This window comes from Protopterus annectens, chromosome 14.part0 (assembly GCF_019279795.1).
Source record: "Protopterus annectens isolate FY-2018-M chromosome 14.part0, PAN1.0, whole genome shotgun sequence".
NCBI classification, from domain to species: domain Eukaryota; kingdom Metazoa; phylum Chordata; order Ceratodontiformes; family Protopteridae; genus Protopterus; species Protopterus annectens.
Genome location: NC_056748.1, coordinates 1162292339 through 1162312367, shown reverse-complemented (window position 1 = coordinate 1162312367; position 20029 = coordinate 1162292339). Strand labels below are relative to the sequence as shown.

The window sequence follows — 20029 nt, the reverse complement described above, 5'->3', positions numbered from 1 at the left end:
TGAGTAGGGAATTAAAGTATATTTGCTAGGGAAAAGTATTGCTACTCCCCCTCCTCTCTTGTAGGGCTGATTGGCTCTTAGGCATTAGTAGCCTGGGGGAGAAATTCTGTCTCTTTTACATACAATTTCAACCAGGTTTCGGTATTTGCTATAATATCAGGGTTGTTTTGTGAAATCCATGCCTGGAGTTCAGGTATCTTGTTTCTAAGGCTTTGGAGATGGTTTATAGCATGAGAGATTTTCTAGGTTTGCTGGGACTGGGGGGTTGGGACTGGGTTGGGTTGGGTTGGGTTGTATATCATTGCACTGGGATATAAAGCTTTGGCAAATTATGTGGGTTATACTTGTCATTTTTTTTCCCCTAGAAATGGTGTAGTAGCTGGTGGTGGTGTGATAATGGGGGTGTCTTTGGCGAGGTAGAATTTTTTCTTTGGATAGTACAGAGGTGTTAGCTGTGAGTAAGCTAGAGTAGATGCCCGAGTAACTTTATTTAACATTTGTTTACCTTGAAAGTCCAACTTGGAACGAAGACAATTTTCAGTGGGAGAAACACTCCAAATGCATGTCTTTGCAACGTGGGAAACCGGATCATCCAGAGTAAACCCACATGGATGCAGGGAAGACACGCCGACACTGTACAGAAGACACTCCAGCCGAGAATCGAACCAGAGAACCTCTTACTGTGAGGCAACAGCGCAGCTGCTGCACCACTGTGGCATCCTGATTTATCATTGACAAATGTGGGTTATGCGTGGTGGTTGTACAGGTGGATGTAGGAGGTATGTTGGGTATATGGAAAGTTGTTTTTGTTAGGAGGGACATTGTAAGTGAGAGAAGTGTGATCATAGTAATAGTAGTGATGGACATGATGGTGGTTGAGTGCAGTGTAATAGAATGAATATGAGCAGGATAGTGATAGTTTAGGGAAAGGAGCACTATATGGCCCTATTTAGAATGGGTGGGGAGGTAGAGTAGTTAGGAGGTATGGTATGATTATGGAATAATTAGGGGGGTTATGGGATAGGTGGGACAGAAGCATGGGAGGGTTCAGGTTAGATTCATAGGTATGTACTAGGCTAATAGCCCTGGAGCCTTTACAAGCCTAGCTCATAAAAGTGCCCTGGCAATGTGCTGCCTGACGTTAATTCCCAGTGCCTCTATCAAGTAGAGCCACTGGAGTGATCCCTGGGGTGAACTTTCTATTTCCCATCCACTCATCAAGATTTCTTGAGGTGTTCTGCTTGACATATATGGGGAGTCTATTCCGGAGCATGAGCAGTCTCTGAGTTATGAACCTGTCCCTCCGGCATATTCTGTTGATTGTGGTAATGAGATTGAGGTCTCTAGAGCATGTGGTGCAGAGGGATTGGGATTTCTTTAGATGTAGCATTTCTAACAGAGCTGGGTCAGACATGGATTTGTAAGTCAAGCAGAGATCGCCTCTTAGTAGACGATATGCGACAAGAGAATAGCTGGAGTTTTTTGAGTCTGTCCTTGTACGGCATGTTTAAGGCCTAGGATCCTCTTTGTGAGATACTTTTGTGGCCTTTCCAGCTGTTGCATGCATCTAGTGAGGTACATGCGAAATGGGGCATTATACTGGATGATTGGCTTAATGAGGGAAGAGTAGACAGAGAGATGATGACCTCTTTCTTTCTGGATGCAGAATCCTTGGTAATGAGATATGCCACATAGAAGGACTTTCTGACCACAGTGGCAGTGTGGTGGTCGAAGGAGAGGTTGCTATCAGCCTGTGTCCCCAGATCTCTTATAACACTTTCAGTGTTCATTGGGCTCCCATCAATGTGGTATTTAGTGGAAACTGAGTTTTTCATAAAGGGGATGACGATGCACTTAGTCATTAAGCTTAAGGCCATGGTTTCGACACCAGTCATTAGTCTCAGTGAGGCCTTTCTGTAGGATGTCTACATCACTTGGGGAGTTAATGGCTTAAGTTGTCAGCAAAATTGGTCAGCCAGAGTCCTTACATGTTGGCCTGGACTTCTGAGAAGTAGATGCCACACAGGAGAGGACCCAGGACCGATCCCTGTGGGACTAGCACTTGTGACTGGTCAGCAGTCTGACTTGGAGTCCGCTGCTTTCACACTGTAAGTTCCATCTGTGAGCCAATTTGCAACCCACCTAGTGTTATAGGGATTGATGCCTAGTTTGGAGAGTTTATCAAAAATACCTTATAATAGGTATAAGGTTAATGTTATGGGGGGTGGGCAGGGATGGGAGCAGGGAGGGGAGTGGTGTGGGCTTGGTCCCCTGCAGGGAGACGAACTGAACAAATATCAGTTTAATGTGAATAATAAACAAGTAGCTCTGGAATAATTTAAATTATCTCTGTAAGCACACAAACAAGGTTGTTATAGAGAGTTGTGATTAGTATATAGACGATGCTGAAAGTAAAGGCAAACATTTACTAATTTAAACAGTAAATGCTTGGGACTGGAAGTGTGTTTGTGTGTGTGTGTGTGCGCACTTGTGCGCTTACGTGTGTGTGTATGAGATTCAAGGTGTTGTGGTGCCATCTAGTGGCAAATAGCTGAAATAACAGGGAATGGAGACCCTTTATTGTTGTTGTACATACACATTTTAAGCCTTAAAACTTTACAAAAGCTAAGTTGTAGTTCACCTATTACAACAGACAAAGCTGTAGGGTGTCAGGTTCTTGCTTATTTATTTAGTTAAGATAGCCAGCTTCAGTGGATAAGGTAAATATTGTGTTATGCAGTTTCATCCAGGTGAGGGTGAGAGTCACGCAGGTAAGAAACCAGTGCAAATTGAAAAATAAACAAGGCAGAATTAGTGCAAAGGTTACAGGAAGGTATCTGAGGTCTGTGTATTTTCACATGTAGATGCTAAATGCTACCAGCTGCCATCAGTGGTTGTTTTGAGCCTGGGAACTAGGAGTTAGATGGTAAGAAATTGTCATTCTGCAAGTTATCCCAGCAGTAATATTTAAGATATTAAGCTGAGAAATCTCTTAGTGAGACACAGCATTCTGTATTCTGTCTTGGACTTGGCAACAACAAGAACTATTCACCACACACCTCCCTTCCTCCTAAGTAAATTAACTAGGGTTTAGTTTAATTCTCTTGAATATAGTCAGGAATATAGTAAAGCTTAGTTTAGATATTTTCTTTATTTATTTGAGACTGTTCTGCAGTGTTGTTTTAGATATTTCCTGTGATTTTGAACTATGATGTCACTGTGAAAAAAAAAAGTGTATATATATATATATATATATATATATATATATATATAAAATTAGTATTGTTTTGTACTTTTATTATTTATTATTAAATATATTTAAACCTTTCATTGTGGTTGATCTTTGTAGAGACATTTAAGTTCTGAGAGTACTTGCTTATTTATTTGGTGACACTGTCTAGGCCACTCCTAATAGCTTTGCTCTTGGTCAAGCTACCATTTGTATTAATAGTAACATTACACAGTAAGATTGGATACCCTTTGTTAAAGGCCTTAAAGTAGCTGATAAGGAGTTGGTTGGTGGCAGTGATAACTACCTTATTGACTGGGCAAAAAGTTGCATAGCTAGTAAACCTGTGCCAGCCTTTCTCAGGTGTGTGTTTGTGTATAAATCAGACCTCAGAGTGTGTGCTTGCGTGTATAAATCAGACCTCAGAGTGTGTGTGCTTGCGTGTGTGTGCATGTGTATGTCAGCTACTTAGGCAGGGACATGAAGCACTAGTTGGACAGAGAGGATGCTGGAGGTCTTGACTTCGCCACTGAGCTGAAATTGCAACTCTATAGCTGTGCAAGTGTGGGGGAGTCTTATTGGGAATCTGGCAAAAGAGGGAGAAACCAGCCCCAGACTGACTGTGATTTCTGTGTGCTCTTAAGGAAAACTGCCCTTGTTGCAGTGAGCCGCATCTGGAAATACTGTGTGTACTTGTCATCCTCTCAGTGTATGTCCCACACTGTTGCCAGTGGTGAGGATTGAGGCTCCTTGATTACTGGTCCATTGGTGGCTTGTCCCAATGGATATGATTGAAAATGGTGTAGGAAACCTTTTTTTACTGGAACCAGCCCAGTTTGGTTTTGTCAAGGGTAGTTCATGCCTACTTTACCTGGTGCACTTCTTTGAAAATGTCCCCAAGGCAGTTGATGAGGGCAAAATACTGCATGTTGCCTATTTTGACCTGGCAAAGGTATTTGATAAAATACTCTACTTGGGCATGTAAATAAACTCCTGGAATTAGACAAACCCTTATGTTACTGCTGGATAGCCACCTGTTTCTCCAGTAAAACCCAAAAAGTTAGGGTAGTGAAGAACATCTCCACAAAAGACCAGCCACTAGTAGAGTTCCTCAGGACCTCATTCTTTTTGTCATTTACTACTTGGAGGTCAAAGGCAATATGAAGCACCTCTGACTGTCCAAGTTTGCAGATGATTGCAGACAAGTAGGAATCCTAGAATCCCCCAAGACACTAACCTTTTGCAGGAAAGACTAACACAGACAAATGGCTAGTGCCAAAGCCACAGCTTAAAACTGAATGTGAAGAAATGCATAATATTCTTTGGAAAGTAAGTTGGCCACCCAAGGAAACTGCCTCATTCATATCAAAGGGGGCATTTCTCAATGATGGGTCTGATGAGTTATCCCTAGTAGTCGGGGATTTGGGGGTGTATGTATCTAGTAACCTGGCTTTTGACCAACATATGTGTAAGGTAATAAGGAGAATTCACTTTCTTTGAAACGTTCTGCCCCTCTATATGAAGTGGAGTTATTCCCTAGCCCTACTCAAGCATAGCCAGGACCAGTGGATGGGAAATTGGAAGTTGGTTTAACACCTGTCTCTAATGGACAGAGACAGTCTGTAAATCATACTCTAGCTTACATAAACTTCCTTAAAGTAACCCATAAGACATAACAATGTGCCGGATACATTTGAGATGCATGGCTCTGCTTATAATAGCCACAGTGGTTATTGCAGCACTGTATATCTTTTAACCTATAAACCAGTTGTATACCCTCCAAGGAGGGTTAGAGTATAGTAAGTTGTCACTCACCAGGTACAGTACCAGACACTTGGAAGGGTTGAAGTGAAGTTGACACCTTTTAGACTTAGGCTTGTACCCCTTTTTATTCTCCTCTGAACCTTTGATGTCGTCACAAAGTTGAAGATCCATTTTTTTTTTTTGTGAGGTCAAAATGAATATGTTAAGTACAACTGGACTGTGCTTGCCAGTTTTTATCCTCTTTGATCTCTGTGTATTATCCTCTGTTTCCTGCTATGTGGCCATTTCTGTACCTTTCTTCATAGCTGTCTACCAGCACTTAGCCTCATCATCTTTGCAAGGACTTTGCTATGTGGAACCGAGTCAGATGTTTTGCTGAAATTCAGATTAATTACAACTCTCTATTTACCTTTTGTTTATCCATCCAGCCATTTTCCAGTTACCTGCTTAACTTTTTAGAGAGTCAAGGGGACACCAGATGGCAGCCAATGTTTGCAAGTTATTGAGATCTTGGCAAGATACAGGTCTACCACAGAATGCACGCACACACACACACTCCACTCACTACAGGCACACTAGCAGAGGCAGTTTATTGAATGAAAATATGTATGCATGTCCTTGAGGGGTGGGAGGAAACCAAAGCACATAAAGAAAACCCATCCATACTTAACGGGACATTTGCCCAGGAAAACATCACAGTTGAGAATCAAACCAGAGATCATCTTCTTGTGAGGTTACACCACCATTCACTGTGCAACCCCCTTCTGTTCATTTGGTCTGAAAACTTTTCTTGTATAGTGTGTTTAGGTAGTAGTGAGTCTCAGTGTGTTTTTCTGTGCGTTGCAGGATTGTTCTAGTTTATTAGCTGTGAGCAGGTGAGGCACAGTGGAGTTTACTAGGTTGCTTGGGTAGCTTAATGAGTCTGTGGCCATGGTACAAGTCATATGTGACATTTTTGCTTGTATTTCAGTTCATTTGCACTTGTATAATTGCTCCTACCATTATTCCATTTTCTACACAATGTTTAGGCAGTATGCATCAAAGGAGTAAATGCAAGTATAGTACTCAGTGCTCTGAGATTACATGTTGTGAAATGTTTATCAGCCTTGCTAATCAGCAGCTTAATGTGTAAATGTGAGTTAATGTTATGACTTACACAATATTTGTTTTTCTTCAGACATAGGTGATTTATGCTGTAATCGAGATGGCCTAAATGCACTTTGGGGGGAATATGCATTAAACAGAGCATTGTTGAAGAGAAAACCAGCAAGTCTTTTAGATGCACTGGAACATACAGAGAGAAGAATGGGACAAGAAGGTGCAGAGGCAGTACATGGGGAAGAAAAGGTATGGCAGAAATGTGTTTTGTAAACTTAGGTACAAGTTTATTGTGTGCTTTAGTAAAATTTTGTTATTGGAAAATGTCTTAATTTACTGACTAGATCTTTATGTGGAGAGCAGTCTCAAGTAATTTTTTTATCTTTCATTACTTGTTCTGTATTACAGGATAGGATTTTTTATTATGTTTTTTCCCAATTTCCTACTGATCATCAGCCCACTAGAGCTTTTGTGTTGAGGTCAGTAACAACGCCCACGGTGGTTGTGTGTGTGCATATGGGGGAGTGTATTTTATACCCTCCTATTTTTTGTGCTTGCTTCCACACACCCAGCCATTAGGATTGCTGTCTCTGTCTTTCAATGCCAAGTCCCACATCCCTAGGTCCTGCTGCTGTTACTGTCATTCATGCCTCCACTTGGGCAGGGGCAGTGTGGCCAACCAGCACCATTCACCCCTCCCCCAAATGATGAGCTGACATAAGTTGCTCATTCCCATCCCTTACCTTCCCAAACAGTTCCAGTAGCAATTCAGCTAATTGACTTTGCTTCATCTTGGTCATCGTCATGATTTTAACCCTCTGTGCTACAGAAACAGACTAGGATATCCGTTTTTTAAACTTGCCCATTTAACATACTAAACTTTACATCTTTCACCTGTGGGGAATGCACTTTTTTAATCATAACTCACTCAAGCTTATAACACTTTTTTTTTTTAATTTGGATCTGTTTTCTTTAACTAAGTGAAATACCAGCTAATAATAGTGAGTATTAGAAAGGGCAAGGACTTATAAAAATACAGTAAAAGTGTTAGTCTAGGATGTCCTTCCTGTATTGGAGAAATTAATTTTTTTCATCACATATTCATACTTTCATGTTAATGCTCATATTTTAATAACTGAGAGACCTGCATGTTATTGAGGTGTATGGTGTGAAACACCAGTGTGGGAGACAGGCCAAATTCACTGTTAATACTGGTTTATGTTACTCTATACTGGAAATATTGCTAGTTTGTTTGTAATAATATAAAGCAAGCAATATTTCCATATGCACATAATACTTCAAAAAACAAATGGCTTACAAATTATTTATGACTTTAGGTGTGAAACCTCAGATGTTGTTGAAGAGAACTGTTTTTGATATTTGCTCTGGACATTGCACTTCTTGAGAAATTATCCAATATTTGTTTTTAAATTATACAATTAAATATCTCAGTAAACATGCACTTTTAGAGGAATTTCTTGTTGTCATATGAAAGCTTATGTCTGGTTAACAAAAATGTTCTAGCATTTTATACGTCTAATTTGTATGGTTTTCAAGATATAAAAAAGTGAAAGTTTAGAAAAATGTAATTTAGAGGTTGTGTGCATTATATATTACAGTATTTATGGAAAAGACTATGAATGCACTGACTGTTATCACTATAGGCAATACTTTTTACTGATAACATTGCCATTTGTACAGTTTTAATAGCTTTTATTCATAAATGATCTATATTTATCTTATGCTTTTTATTTTTATTTTGCAGAAATGCTTTGGAATGCAAAATGTATGTAGGTTGTTAGAGGTGTGACATAGTCAAGTACAGAGCATAAGAAAGAGAGGGAAAAGTTCAGGCCCTCCCCTTATTTGCTGTAGCGTTCAGGTACTCCAGGGTTAAGATCCAACCAAATGGAGCACTTCACGATGTAACTCAGAAAATACTTCACATTTACCGGACACTGTGTGCGCAAGTTATTGTAGAAAAGCAGCATTTATTAGCATGTTCCTGTTAGAGCACAGTCCTATTTGAAGATGCAGGAAGTACATTAGCCACTATATATACATCTCTTAGTTATTTTATAGCAGTCTACTGTCAGATCAAACAAGTTGTTATATTAGATAATCAAGTTAGAAATCTACATTTATGTTAAAAACTATAGTGTAGCAGAGTGAAATTATCATCCTTTATTGCCAGAATACTTTCTCAGTCAAACCTACAGTTTCCTGCCATACTGAATTGCCTTCTAAATAGTTTATTTTATATCGTACTTGTACTTTTTTCCCTACTCTGTTTTTTGTATTCACTTCATTATGCTTTTTGATTTAATGGTAATTCTTGCTCATCCCTCTTAGTACAGATAACGAACAGGCAGAGTAGTTCTTGATGCTTAATTACACGATAACGCATTAGGATGGATAGTAGCATCATAAAATATAAACAAACTGATTTGACAGACCTTACAGACACATGCTTACATTTCAACAGCTAACTACAAAAAGGCAGTCAGGTCGCACATGCTCAGTATTTATACACTTGTGCAAGCCACTAGTTAGCTTCTTAATGACCTTCACACACACATTGATCTACATCCTACCTCTTAAGACTGCCCTCAGAAAATGACATTGGAATTAGACATGTATTAATAGACATTTTAGAAACTAGCATAATGTTCATGTCCAGGTTGCTGTGTATCTATAATGTGGTCTGGAGATTCAACCAGATCAGGTAACATAGTAATCAGGAATGGGTTTAACAACAGGGACAGTCTTCAGTGAACAACTTGTATCAGTAACTTCAGGATTCATCACAGGAACAAGGATATTCACTGGAATGTCTTCAGAAACTGGAACACTGGACACATCACTCTGAGATAGTCTTTCTCACAGGCTATGTGCTATGGAATAGGCTCGGACACTGGCACCAAATGTTTCTGATTCTGCCTAAACTCTACTCCTTGTGATTCCACAATGTACAACCTAGGCTCTGAGCAAATATTCTTCACAACTCCAATCTGATCATAACCTTTGGACATTTGCATCCTTACCACTTCTTCCCCTCGTAATGGATTGAGCGGTTCACTGCTGTTATCGTAATAGGACTTCTGGGCTAAATGCTTTTTCAACAGATTAGCTTTTACTGACCTGCTATTCTTAATCCATGGAACCAACAATTGACTACTGACTTGCATTGTGGTTCTGGTTTGTCTCAACAGAAGTCTCTGGGCAGGTGAACCAAGATGTTTATCACAAGGAATATTTCTGAGATTTAAAAGATTCAGAAAAACATCACTATTGTCTCATTTTGACTTCTCTAGTAACTGCTTTGCACTTCGAGCTGCACATTCTGCCAAGCGATTTGCAGATACTCTGGGATACTCGTAACATGAGATGTTATGTAGTCCAATCTCGCCTACATTCTTACTCATGGGTTCGGAGCCGAATATCTGCTCTGACTTGGCCAACTTTATTTTCTAGCACAAAGTCTCTTATTGGCTGGGCTAAACAGGTATCCCATGCTGCACTGCTCCAAAGCCCCAGATCACGTTTGCCACTCATGTAGCTAGGACACGGTCTCGCTTGGCTGTGGCTAAGTACCTTCTTTTGTCATTTTTCACTTGAGAAAATTGCTATTTGTTCAACACAACAGCTATTTTAATAGCTATTTCGTATTGCTGATTATTTTGCAGTGTTTGGTGTGTTAGTAGTTGGTATCCCTAACAGTTCCGGTGGGCTAGGCCCGTTTGACTTAGAGGACCTAGTCCTCCTTCTGTGTAGTGTTCCTTTTCTTTCTTGGATTTAGTGTACTGGTTCTAAGTAGTGTTTAGTTTCCCTGTTGCTTAGTGTGTTGTGAGACAAGTAAGAAACGTTTTTATTCTTAGAGGTTCTTTGGTTGTTCATGTGTGCTAGTAGTTTCCCGCCTTTGCCTTTTTCTGGCTAGTCTATCTCAGTGGTCTGCTTGTTTGAATTTTCTCTAGTTTGAAGATGTCTAAGGACCAGAAGGAACATAAACCTTCCGGTTTTAAAAAGTGTTCTAAATGTAATTACAAAATGTCCATTACGGATGGGCATTCCGTATGTGTGTATTGCCTAGGAGCAATTCATTTACAAGAGTCCTGTAGCTTCTGCCACGCCTTCAGTCCGAGGGTGCTACAGGAGAGAAAAAACAAACTAATATTGGAGGGACTCCTAAAACCTTTGTTTGAGGAGTCTTTAGACTCAACTTCTAGTTTTCAGTCCAAGTCTAAAGCTTCGAAGGCGAAGAAAAGATCTCCGGCTCCGTCTGTCTCCTCGGAGCCTCCAGACAAAACCTCTAAATTAGACTACCTCCTCGGCTCCTCTGTCTTCAGGGCCGCAGGAGGTATCTGTAGTACTGGAATCGACCTCGGCTCCTATTTTACTCGAACCCATTCGGAGCCGGTCGCCCAGTGCTAGGCATGGCTCTCCTGACAGGAGATCCCAGTCGCCCTCTTTGTCCTCCAAATCCTCCAGGCTCTCTGATTTGGATGTGGATAGGGTAGTTTAGAGGCTCCTGCAGTCGCCGGTGTTGGCAGAATTATTCTCGGCTCCGACCCAGTCGGCTCCAGAGCCCGTCCCGATGCTTGTGTCGATGATTCCTCCTCCGAGCACGTCCTTGTCTTCAGAGCCAGAGTGCTCCGCTCCGAGTGATGTTCTTGCACCGGCTCTGATACCCCTCAAGAGTTCTTCGGTGCCGATGTCGGCTCCAACCTTGTCAGCTCCATCCACAGGTTTCGGCACTCAGGTTTCCTCTGTTGGGCCCGAGGGGGATACTTAGGGACACCTGTCGGTTCTGAGCCTCCCTCTCGGTGCATCTGCTCGGAGAACTCCGACCCTGGTCATGGCATCGGAGGCCGGTCGGTGCTTGGATTCGGGGGGACCTACCTTCGAGGCCACGAGGAGCGCACTGGCCAGTTCATCAATTACATCACCCGGATTGGTCATTCCGTCCCCTTCCACCCCGGCTAGAGCCTCTGACGTCCCCCTATCCGTAGATGGCGGAGCCCAAAGGTCTGGGGATACCCCCATAAGTGGTCCCTAACTTTCTGAGGGCCCCTCAGAGTCTGTGCCTGAGGAGCCCCCTAGAAAGAAGTCGTGCAAGAGGAAGCACATAGACATCCAAGGCAGGTCTCTCACTTCTGATACCGACCTTGAGGAGTCGGAGGGGTCCTCCAAGTCGTCCTCCGATGACGTCTCTTTCTCCGACATCCTGGAGATTTTGAGACAGAGAGGCGACTGGCCTTCCAAAGTCCCCTCTGAGGAGGCATCTGTATTCTTCAAGGCTTTTGGTGCTCAACCCTCCGCCTCCTGGGTGTCTCCACCCTTCGACGAGCTCCTGGATTTAATTTGTCGAAGAGTGTGGGAGAATCCTGATTCAGTGGAACCTGTACCCAGAAGGCCCAATAAGTTTCTTTCTGCCCCCCCCCCCCAGGGAAAGAGTTTCTGTCCAAAGGGGTTTCCGTAGATGCCATGGTGGTGGTGGTGGTGGCCACACAGGAAGTAGCCAAGTCTTCTTCCTCCGTCCATCCTCCTAACAAGGAGTCCAGGAGCATGGACTGGTACGGGAAGCATACCCTCTCGTCAGCGACCTTCACCCTATGGCCACTGAACTACCTCTGTCATTTTACTCGGCTCCAGAGAAATCTCTTCAAGGAGTTAGGAGATACTCTAGCGGGTAACGTACCTGAGGCCTTAGCGCACACGGTTAATGCCCAGGTCTCTACCCTCAATTCAATTGTCAACTCGTGCATGAGGCTCATATCATATGCAGCCGAGGGGGCGAGTAGGGCAGCCAGCTCGGGCATAGCCCTCAGGAGGCAAGCCTGGATGCGCCTCTGTCATTTCGCGGAGGCTTTCAGTCTTCCTTCACTGACGCTCCCTTTGATGGGTCCTCGCTCTTTGGGACCAAAGTGAAAGACACCCTCACCAGATGCGAGCAAGAGGGAAAGACCCTGTCTTCCGTAGGGGTCAGTTTTTCCCTCCCCCATCGAGGCCTTTCCCCAAGGCTGAGAGGGGAGGGAAGATGTGGTTCAAGAAATCATAGAAGTTTTTCCCTGCCGCACAGGGTGAGTCCCCCTCCAGAGGCAGAGGAGGGGGAGGTTATTCTGGAGGACGCCGCCCTAGAGGCAGAGGGGGCCCCCGCAACTCGGGAGACCGTGATTCCTTTTGTGGTTCTTCCTACCATTGTTCCTGATGTGTTGCCCGACTGTGCTATTCCGGAGCCAGTCAGGGGCCGCATATCGTTACACCCGGAAGCCTGGGAAAGCATCACCCAGGATCAATGGGTGTTACGTATAGTTTCTGGAGGTTATGCCATCCCCTTTTTGTCTGTCCCCCCTCCAATCAGGAAAATACTGGACGTTCCACCCAGTCAAAGGGATCAAGCAGCACTAGAGGTTTCAAATCTGCTAAAGAAGGGAGTCATCCAACCTGTCCCCTCAGACCAAATTGGATTAGGGACTTGCTCAAGACTCTTTTTGGTGCCGAAAAGAACAGGGGACCTGAGACCCATTCTAGATCTCAGCAGATTAAACCACTGCATTCTGAAGTCCAAGTTCTGAATGGTCACCCTTCAGTCTATTTTTCCGTTGCTGGAAAAAGAAGTATGGATGTGCTCCATGGACCTCAAGGATGCTTACTACCATATCAAAATGGACAAGGGCATCCAGGAGTCACCTACGCTTCCGGCTGGGAGCCAGCCATTTTCAGTTTCATGCCCTCCCCTTTGGTCTCACCACAGCCCCCAGGGTGTTCACCAAATGCTTAGCAGTAGTGACAGCTCACCTGAGATGTCAAGGATTCCAAGTGTTTCCATACCTGGACGACTGGCTCCTCACCGCCCCCACCAGGCATCTTTTCATCCTGGCCAGGGATGCTACCATTACCCTCTGTCAACAACTAGGAGTAACTTTGAACTTGGAAAAATCTGCCTTGCTGCCCTCACAGCGTGTCACTTTTATAGGCGCAGAGCTAGACACCATTCAGATGCAGGCCTTCTTACCGCAAGAAAGGATCAGGGTATTGCAAAATCAGGTTCACGCTTTATTACCCCTCAGGAAAGTACAGACGAGATTAGTTCTTCAGCTTCTGGGCTCCATGGCAGCTACCACTGTTAGTGCCTCTAGCGAGGTTACTCATGAGGCTTCTTCAATGGCTTCTCTTTGCCCAGTGGTCTCTCCAAAAACTCCCCCTATCCCACCAGATCCTTCTCACGGACAGATGCAAACAGGATCTCCATTGATGGCTGTGCTCCACCTATCTGGACGAGGGGAAACCATTTGTTCCTCCGTCACCTGTCACCACAGTGACCACGGACGCCTCCCAGATGGGGTGGGGGGGCATTATCTTGGCAGGACGGTCCAAGGCATGTGGCAAGATCACGAGGTAAATCTGCACATCAATGTCTTAGAGATGAGAGCAGTGTTACTGGCGTTGCGGGCACTTCAGAGCTCTCTTCCTCTGGGGACGATTGCAATACACTCGGACAACGTGTCCTTTGTGTGGTATCTGAACAAACAGGGAGGAACCAGATCTTACCCTCTGTGCAGAGAGGCCATGCGAGTATGGCAGTGGGCGGTGTCTTCCCAATGGTTCCTACTGGCAACGCACATTCCGGGGAAGGCCAATGTGATAGCAGACAGGCTTAGCAGAACTATTCTGATGCCTTACGAGTGGTCCCTGAACCGTCTAGTTGCAGAACAGATTTTCATCAGGTGGGGTCAGCCTTGCTGCGATCTTTTTGCCAATCCCCTCAATGCCAAATGCAGCAACTACTTCACCCTGATCCCCCCACAGGAGGAGTCATCCAGGGACGCTCTAGTCCACGATTGGCCCTCAGGTCTGCTCTATGCTTTCCCTCATTTTCCTCTGTTACCAAGAGTGATTCAGAAAGCCATATCCTTGGGAAGCAAGATGATTCTGATCGCCTCTCCAATTCTGGTTCTCCTTTCTCCATCAATTCGCTGTGGACAGTCCTTGGACTCTGGACCCATTACCAGACCTACTGACACACATGTCGGGACAGTTCCATCCCTCCCTGTGGACACTCAGGTTGACAGCCTGGCTACTCCACTTCCGTCGTTAGTCAGACTTCATCACTTTTCACCTGAGGTGGTGCACATTTTATCCTCTTCTCATAAGTCTTCAACTAGGAAGATTTATTCCAGCAAATGGAAGAGATTTTCCATTTGGGCTCAGGCCCAAGGAATTGACCCCCTACACAGCCCCAATTGCTGCTGTTTTGGATTTTTTGTCCATGCTTTTTCAGCAGGGCTCTGCGCCCGCTACCATTAAAGTTCAGCTGGCGGCTATTTCAAACTTTCATACCTCCTATGAGCCTTCCCTTATGGCCATAAACTCTGTAAGGCTTTTCTAAAGGGCACCCTTTTACTCCGGGCTCCTGTGTCAGAACCTATCATGCCCTGGGATCTAAACTTTGTTTTGCAAGCCCTTACTTCCCCACCTTTCGAACCAGCTGCCACCTGTGAGTTAAAGTTTTTGTCCTTGAAGACAGCTTTCCTAATAGCCATCACATCAGCCAGACGGGTGTCAGAGATTCAAGCTCTCTCTATCAAACCACCATATTTAAGTTTTCATAAGGACAGGGTTTCTCTTAGACCTAATCTGTCCTTTCTTCCCAAAGTAACATCTACTGTTAATCTCAATCAGTCTATTGAGTTGCCAGTTTTCTTCCCTCAATTCTCGAACAAAGCTGAGTTTAGATTTCATCAATTGGATGTGCATAGGCAATTACGATTCTATCTACACAGGACTAAACACCTTCGAAAATCTGACCAATTGTTTGTTTCCTTTTCAGACAGTAGAGCGGATCCTCTATTTCCAAGGTTACCATTTCCACATGGATCTCGAATTGTATTTCCTTTATTTATTCTTCAGCAGGCAGAAATCTCCCGTTTCCCATCAAGGCTCACTCTACTGGGGCTGTTTCTGCGTCCATGGCGTACCATGCCAGACTCTCTTTGGACGATATTTGTGTTGCAGCCACGTGGGCTTCCCCACACACCTTTATTACTCATTACAAACTGGACGTGGCTTCTAGGGGCTGGGCTTCCTTTGGTTCCACAGTCCTCAGGAGTATCTTCCTTTGAGCCTCCCAGGATAGAGGTGCTGGGGACGCTGTCCCATGAGTAAGAATGTAGGAGAGATTGGACTACATAACATCAAGAAGTTATGTACTCACCATAACGTTCGATGTATGTAGTCCATCTTGCCTCACATTCTTATGTACCCTCCCACCTGCCCCCTTCCTGGAGGATCTGGAGGCTGGAATTGGTTTTTGAGTACCCTTCAATGGTAGTTGTTTTTTCTTATTCCCCTTGATGGTGTTTACCTTATTGGGTTGTTGTTATGCATGAGGTGTGATTGTAGGGTTGGAAGCAAACTAGATCTTTGGCTTTGGAGCAGTGCAGCATGGGGAACTTGTTTAGCCCAGCCAATAAGAGACTTCATGCTAGAAAATAAATTTGGCCGAGTCAGAGCCGATATTTGGCTCCGAACCCGTGAGTAAGAATGTGAGGCGAGATGGACTACATACATTGAACGTTATGGTGAGTACATAACTTCTTGATCATTTGTTTGCATTTTCCTGGTTCCCAGGCCACACCGAAACTGCATTTATATTCTTTTACACTTAGAACATTGTAAATTCTGGTCATTAACTTTAGTCTTAAAACAACAGGCAGGATGCTTACTCCAGACTCATCGACTCCAAATTCTAACTTCAAAGGACATATAAAACATAATTTTAATTTCAAAGAACATTTGAAATGCTTGGCTTAGTTTTCCTTACAGCAGATGGCAATGTTGCTACAGTCTTGAAGTTCACATTTTACAGTGCTTTCTTTCATTTAAGAAACAAACCTGTATTTTATATTTATATTTACAAATGATAGAATTATGTATCAAATTCTATTTGACTAGGCTGGCAGCCTTCACCCTTTCTCTACCAGTCTTCACAGATGTATGTTGTTTGCTGTCACATATTCACCATTTATTAGTGCCTTTTGGTCACCAGTAACTAATAACACTAAACACACGAGGGTACCTCTTGCACCATTGAAGGGCATGAAACTGCAGTAATTATTTACCTTCTGTTGCTCTGTTTTCCTTTGTATGAAGTGACATTCTGGAGGACAGACCCTGTTCTATGGAGAAAAGCTAATGGTACTTCAGGCACCAGCAAGGCATGTTATGGGCCTTGCAGTACTCCAGAGCCAGTCATACTGTGAAGTTCTTGCTATTGTTTTTTAGTATGATTTGTTGTTTGTCTCTGTGTATTTTTTTTTACTTATCAGTCAGTTAGATTAGGTTCTGGTTGGTGTAATGCTTCCATCCCAATTTCAATGCCTCCACATATTTAAATTACCTTCAGCTCAACACTAATTTTTATTTACCTTTTGGGATTCTAGTTATTTCCTTCTATTCAATGTTGCAGTATTCTTTGCATATGGGCTGTATTCCACCCAAGAGCCTGACATCCATCCTGTATACAAAAGCTTAGAGCCACTGCCTGTACGTGGGATGTCGCATACAGGCACAGAACCTTTTCAGAACATTTTCACCCCCATTCGGAAAGTTTGACTCATACGTTCAGTCTGCCATTGGATCCCATTGGTTTGTCTTACAGCTTTAGATAAGTACCCCATAGGGGATTTAATATATTGCTACTGCCTTTTATTTTGCTAATCTCATCCAGAAAGGGCAAGTGTAGGTGTGGAAGGCAAATACCACATAAACATAGTCATGAGCTGTGCTTGTTTTGCTTAGAGCTTACTCACAACCATCGGTCCTTCTCTGTTTGTCAGGCCTTTATTCCCAAAACATTGTACAGTTTTCTGTTAGCCTTGAATCTATACTTGTGGAAAACCAAAGACTCAAATGTCTGGCTATGGATGCTATGAAAGGTTCCGCAAGTGCTTCTGAGCCATCTGTAAAGAGGAAGGTTAGCAAGGCTAGGCCTGAGTCCTCTTTAGCTGCGCCTACTCCCTCCAACTTACCCCTTGAGGTTGATGAAAACCAGGCATTACAATTGGAGGTAGGTTCCGCTTCCTTGGTGGGTACAGGGATGGAAGCCATCTGGAGTGCGGATCCTAGCACGTCCGAGGCAATGCAGACATCCAGTTAGGACGACTTGGGGGGAACCACGGCTAGTTACTGCAGAAGACCCAGGAACTGTTCCAGCTTCTTTGTCCAAAGAGCTGTCCAATGTTAGGCCTATGTTCGCCATCTCTCCCCAACAGGATGAGTCTGTGAAAAAGAAACAAAAGACTAGGCATGTTCCCACTCCTGCTACCCCAGAGTTGGATTGGGATATTTTTTCACAGGGCTTTATTAAGTCATGATGACTTGACGCCTTCTGCTTTACCTTCACCCATAGCTGGCCCGGCCTTTGCCTCTTCTTCAGTGCAGCCATCGGGGTCTCAGGGCCTTATTTTATGACCGCCTGCAGTACTCCAAATTCATGACACAGAATGCGAGAAGTCTTCATCTGACGAAGACTCTTTAGCTTACTCCACTGGAATATGCTGCCGCAAAGGAGTCTAATGGGGGGATTCTCCCATGGAAGAACTTTCCTTTGGGGAAACTATTAAGATGAGGGAGTTGTTTAAGTTGGATTTCTCTCAGACTTCGGAAGAACAGAAGCAATATTATGATTGCCTCCCGGTGGAGGTTCCTACTGCTTCAATAATCCCTCCAGTACAGACAGCCTTTTTAGATGTTTTTAAAGCAGTATCTAAGACTGGTGACTCCCAAGCCCCTGCCCCAAAGAGGCCTGATCATTTCTGTAAGATTCCTGAGGATTGCAAATTTCTGTTTAAAGCTCCCTCAGCTGACCCTGCTGTGGTTTCCCTTTCTTCAGATAAGTCCTCATGGTTATCTCTTCCTATCAAGTTGCTTCCTTCTAATAAGAAAAGTAAATTTTTGGAAAGATTGAGCAAGAAGATATATGTACCTCTTCTACCTTGGCTATCAGGGCAATTAATTATCAGACACACATGTCCAAGTATGCTCTGGCTTTGCTAACTCAAGCCACCCAGACTCTTTCCCAGGTAGCTAGACAGTCCATCAAGTGGAGCTAAGATGCAGTGGTGGCCTCTGCCAGAGCAGCAGCTTCTGCTTCTGTTCTCAGAAGACATTCCTGGTTACGTCTTCAGGCACCTCCTAATGACATCAAGGGAAAATTGCTTGATGCTCCTCTAGACAAGTCCTCCTTATTGGGGAAAGCAGCTGAAGAGTTGTTTAAATCACTGCAAGAAAAAAAGTAAGGAACTGCAGGATTTGAAGCACTGGATGTGAAGTTGTTCAATCTCGCCATTCATTCTTTACTGATGGGTTCGGAGCCGATCCCTCGGCTCAGATACGGCCAATTGCAAAGGCCGTGGTCTTCAAATAGCTTGAGGCCAAGTCCCTATCCCATGATTCACCTGGAATTACCTCAGATCTAGTTTGCCGCTGCAGTAGATCGGAGGTTCTGAATTAGCTCGGGCCGGTAAACTGTTTTTTTCTAATTCTTTATTCTAATATTTAGATAGCTGTTGTACTTAGATAGTTTTACAAAGCTCTTATAGCTTTATTGTGTGGATTTCTGCTTTTAGTCCCTTTCCCTTAGTGTGTTAGAAAGTCATCTAGTGGCCTCTTGTTTTAGGCCTAGTTTAAAAGTTTTTACTAGTTATTAGTGTACGCTTAGTCACTTACTTTTGTCACATTTTGTCACATTTTTTGACATAAAATTTAGTGTGTAGAGTTTTTTCTCTTTAGTGTGCTTAGCCTTCAGTTGTTTAAGGAAAGGCTTAAAGTTATAATTACTGTTACAATTTTTCTTGTATTAACAGTAATTTGTCTAACTTGGATAGTTCATAGCATATTTAGACTGTGTGTTATCTTCTCCGCTATCTTTCTTATTTTGCATAGTCTGCTTATCTTGTGTGTTAGACAGTTGTGGTGACAGTAAAGGCTTTTACTGTCACATATATATATATATATATATATATATATATATATATATATATATATATATATATATATATATATATAAATGTGTGTGTGTAGCATTTCTGCTGTGTGTGTGTGACTTAGCCTGATTTTTTATTAAGGCTTCTTGTAGTTTATTACTGCCACATTTGTATTGTGTGACAGTAATTTTTTCTGAAATGTCTGACCAAGACAAGCACCCTAAGTTTGGGTTTAAAAAGTGCCCAGAGTGTGGCCAAAAGATGTCTGTAGCAGACAGCCACATTAATTGTGTATACTGCCTAGGAGCTCTGCAGTTATAAGACAGCTGTGCTATATGCCATTCCTTCTCCTCCAGGGTGTTACAGGAAAGGAAGAGAAAACTGATTGATGGAGGGTTGTTGAAACCGTCGTTTCAGGAAGCTTTGAGTGACCAAGATGGATCCAACAAGTCCTCAAAGTCTTCCAAGACTTCGGACTCGAAGAAATCGAAAGGGTCTTCAACTTTGGCTCCACTGCCATTGGAGCCGACAGTCTTTACCTTTCAGAGCCGGTCCCCAGTCTTGGAACCGGTGTCCGAAGCACGTAAAAGTCCACTACTTCAGTCATTACCACCTTTGGTACGGTTCTCTCGATCCTCTATCAGCCTGTCAGATCTGGATGGGGATCGTGTGGTGCAGAAGCTGTTATTGGCACCGGCCTTAGCAAAAATGTTATTGGCTTCGGAGCCGAAGACCCTTGCACCGACTCAAACTATTCCTCCTCCTGGTACTTCTACTATACAGGTATACTGGTCCTTCGAAGCCAGAGGAGGCAAACCTGATGTTAGTGGAACCCTCGGAGCCGATGCCTGCTCCATTGTCTTCGGCTCCGTGCACTCTGACATCCTCGGTGCCAATCGAGGACCTTAGGAGCGGACACACTCTGGTCGGGTCTGGGGAGGACAGTCGGACC

At 43.5% G+C, this 20029-nt stretch overlaps 1 protein-coding gene across 1 annotated transcript in view; it reads left to right on the top strand.

Moving 5' to 3' along the window:
• Positions 1-20029, top strand: part of RTEL1 (regulator of telomere elongation helicase 1) — a gene marked incomplete in the record, with an annotated part of 4697248 nt that overhangs the window by 3484919 nt on the left and 1192300 nt on the right. Inside the window, 1 exon segment of the mRNA XM_044056976.1 lies at positions 6171-6340. Coding sequence (XP_043912911.1) covers positions 6171-6340 — 170 coding nt within the window.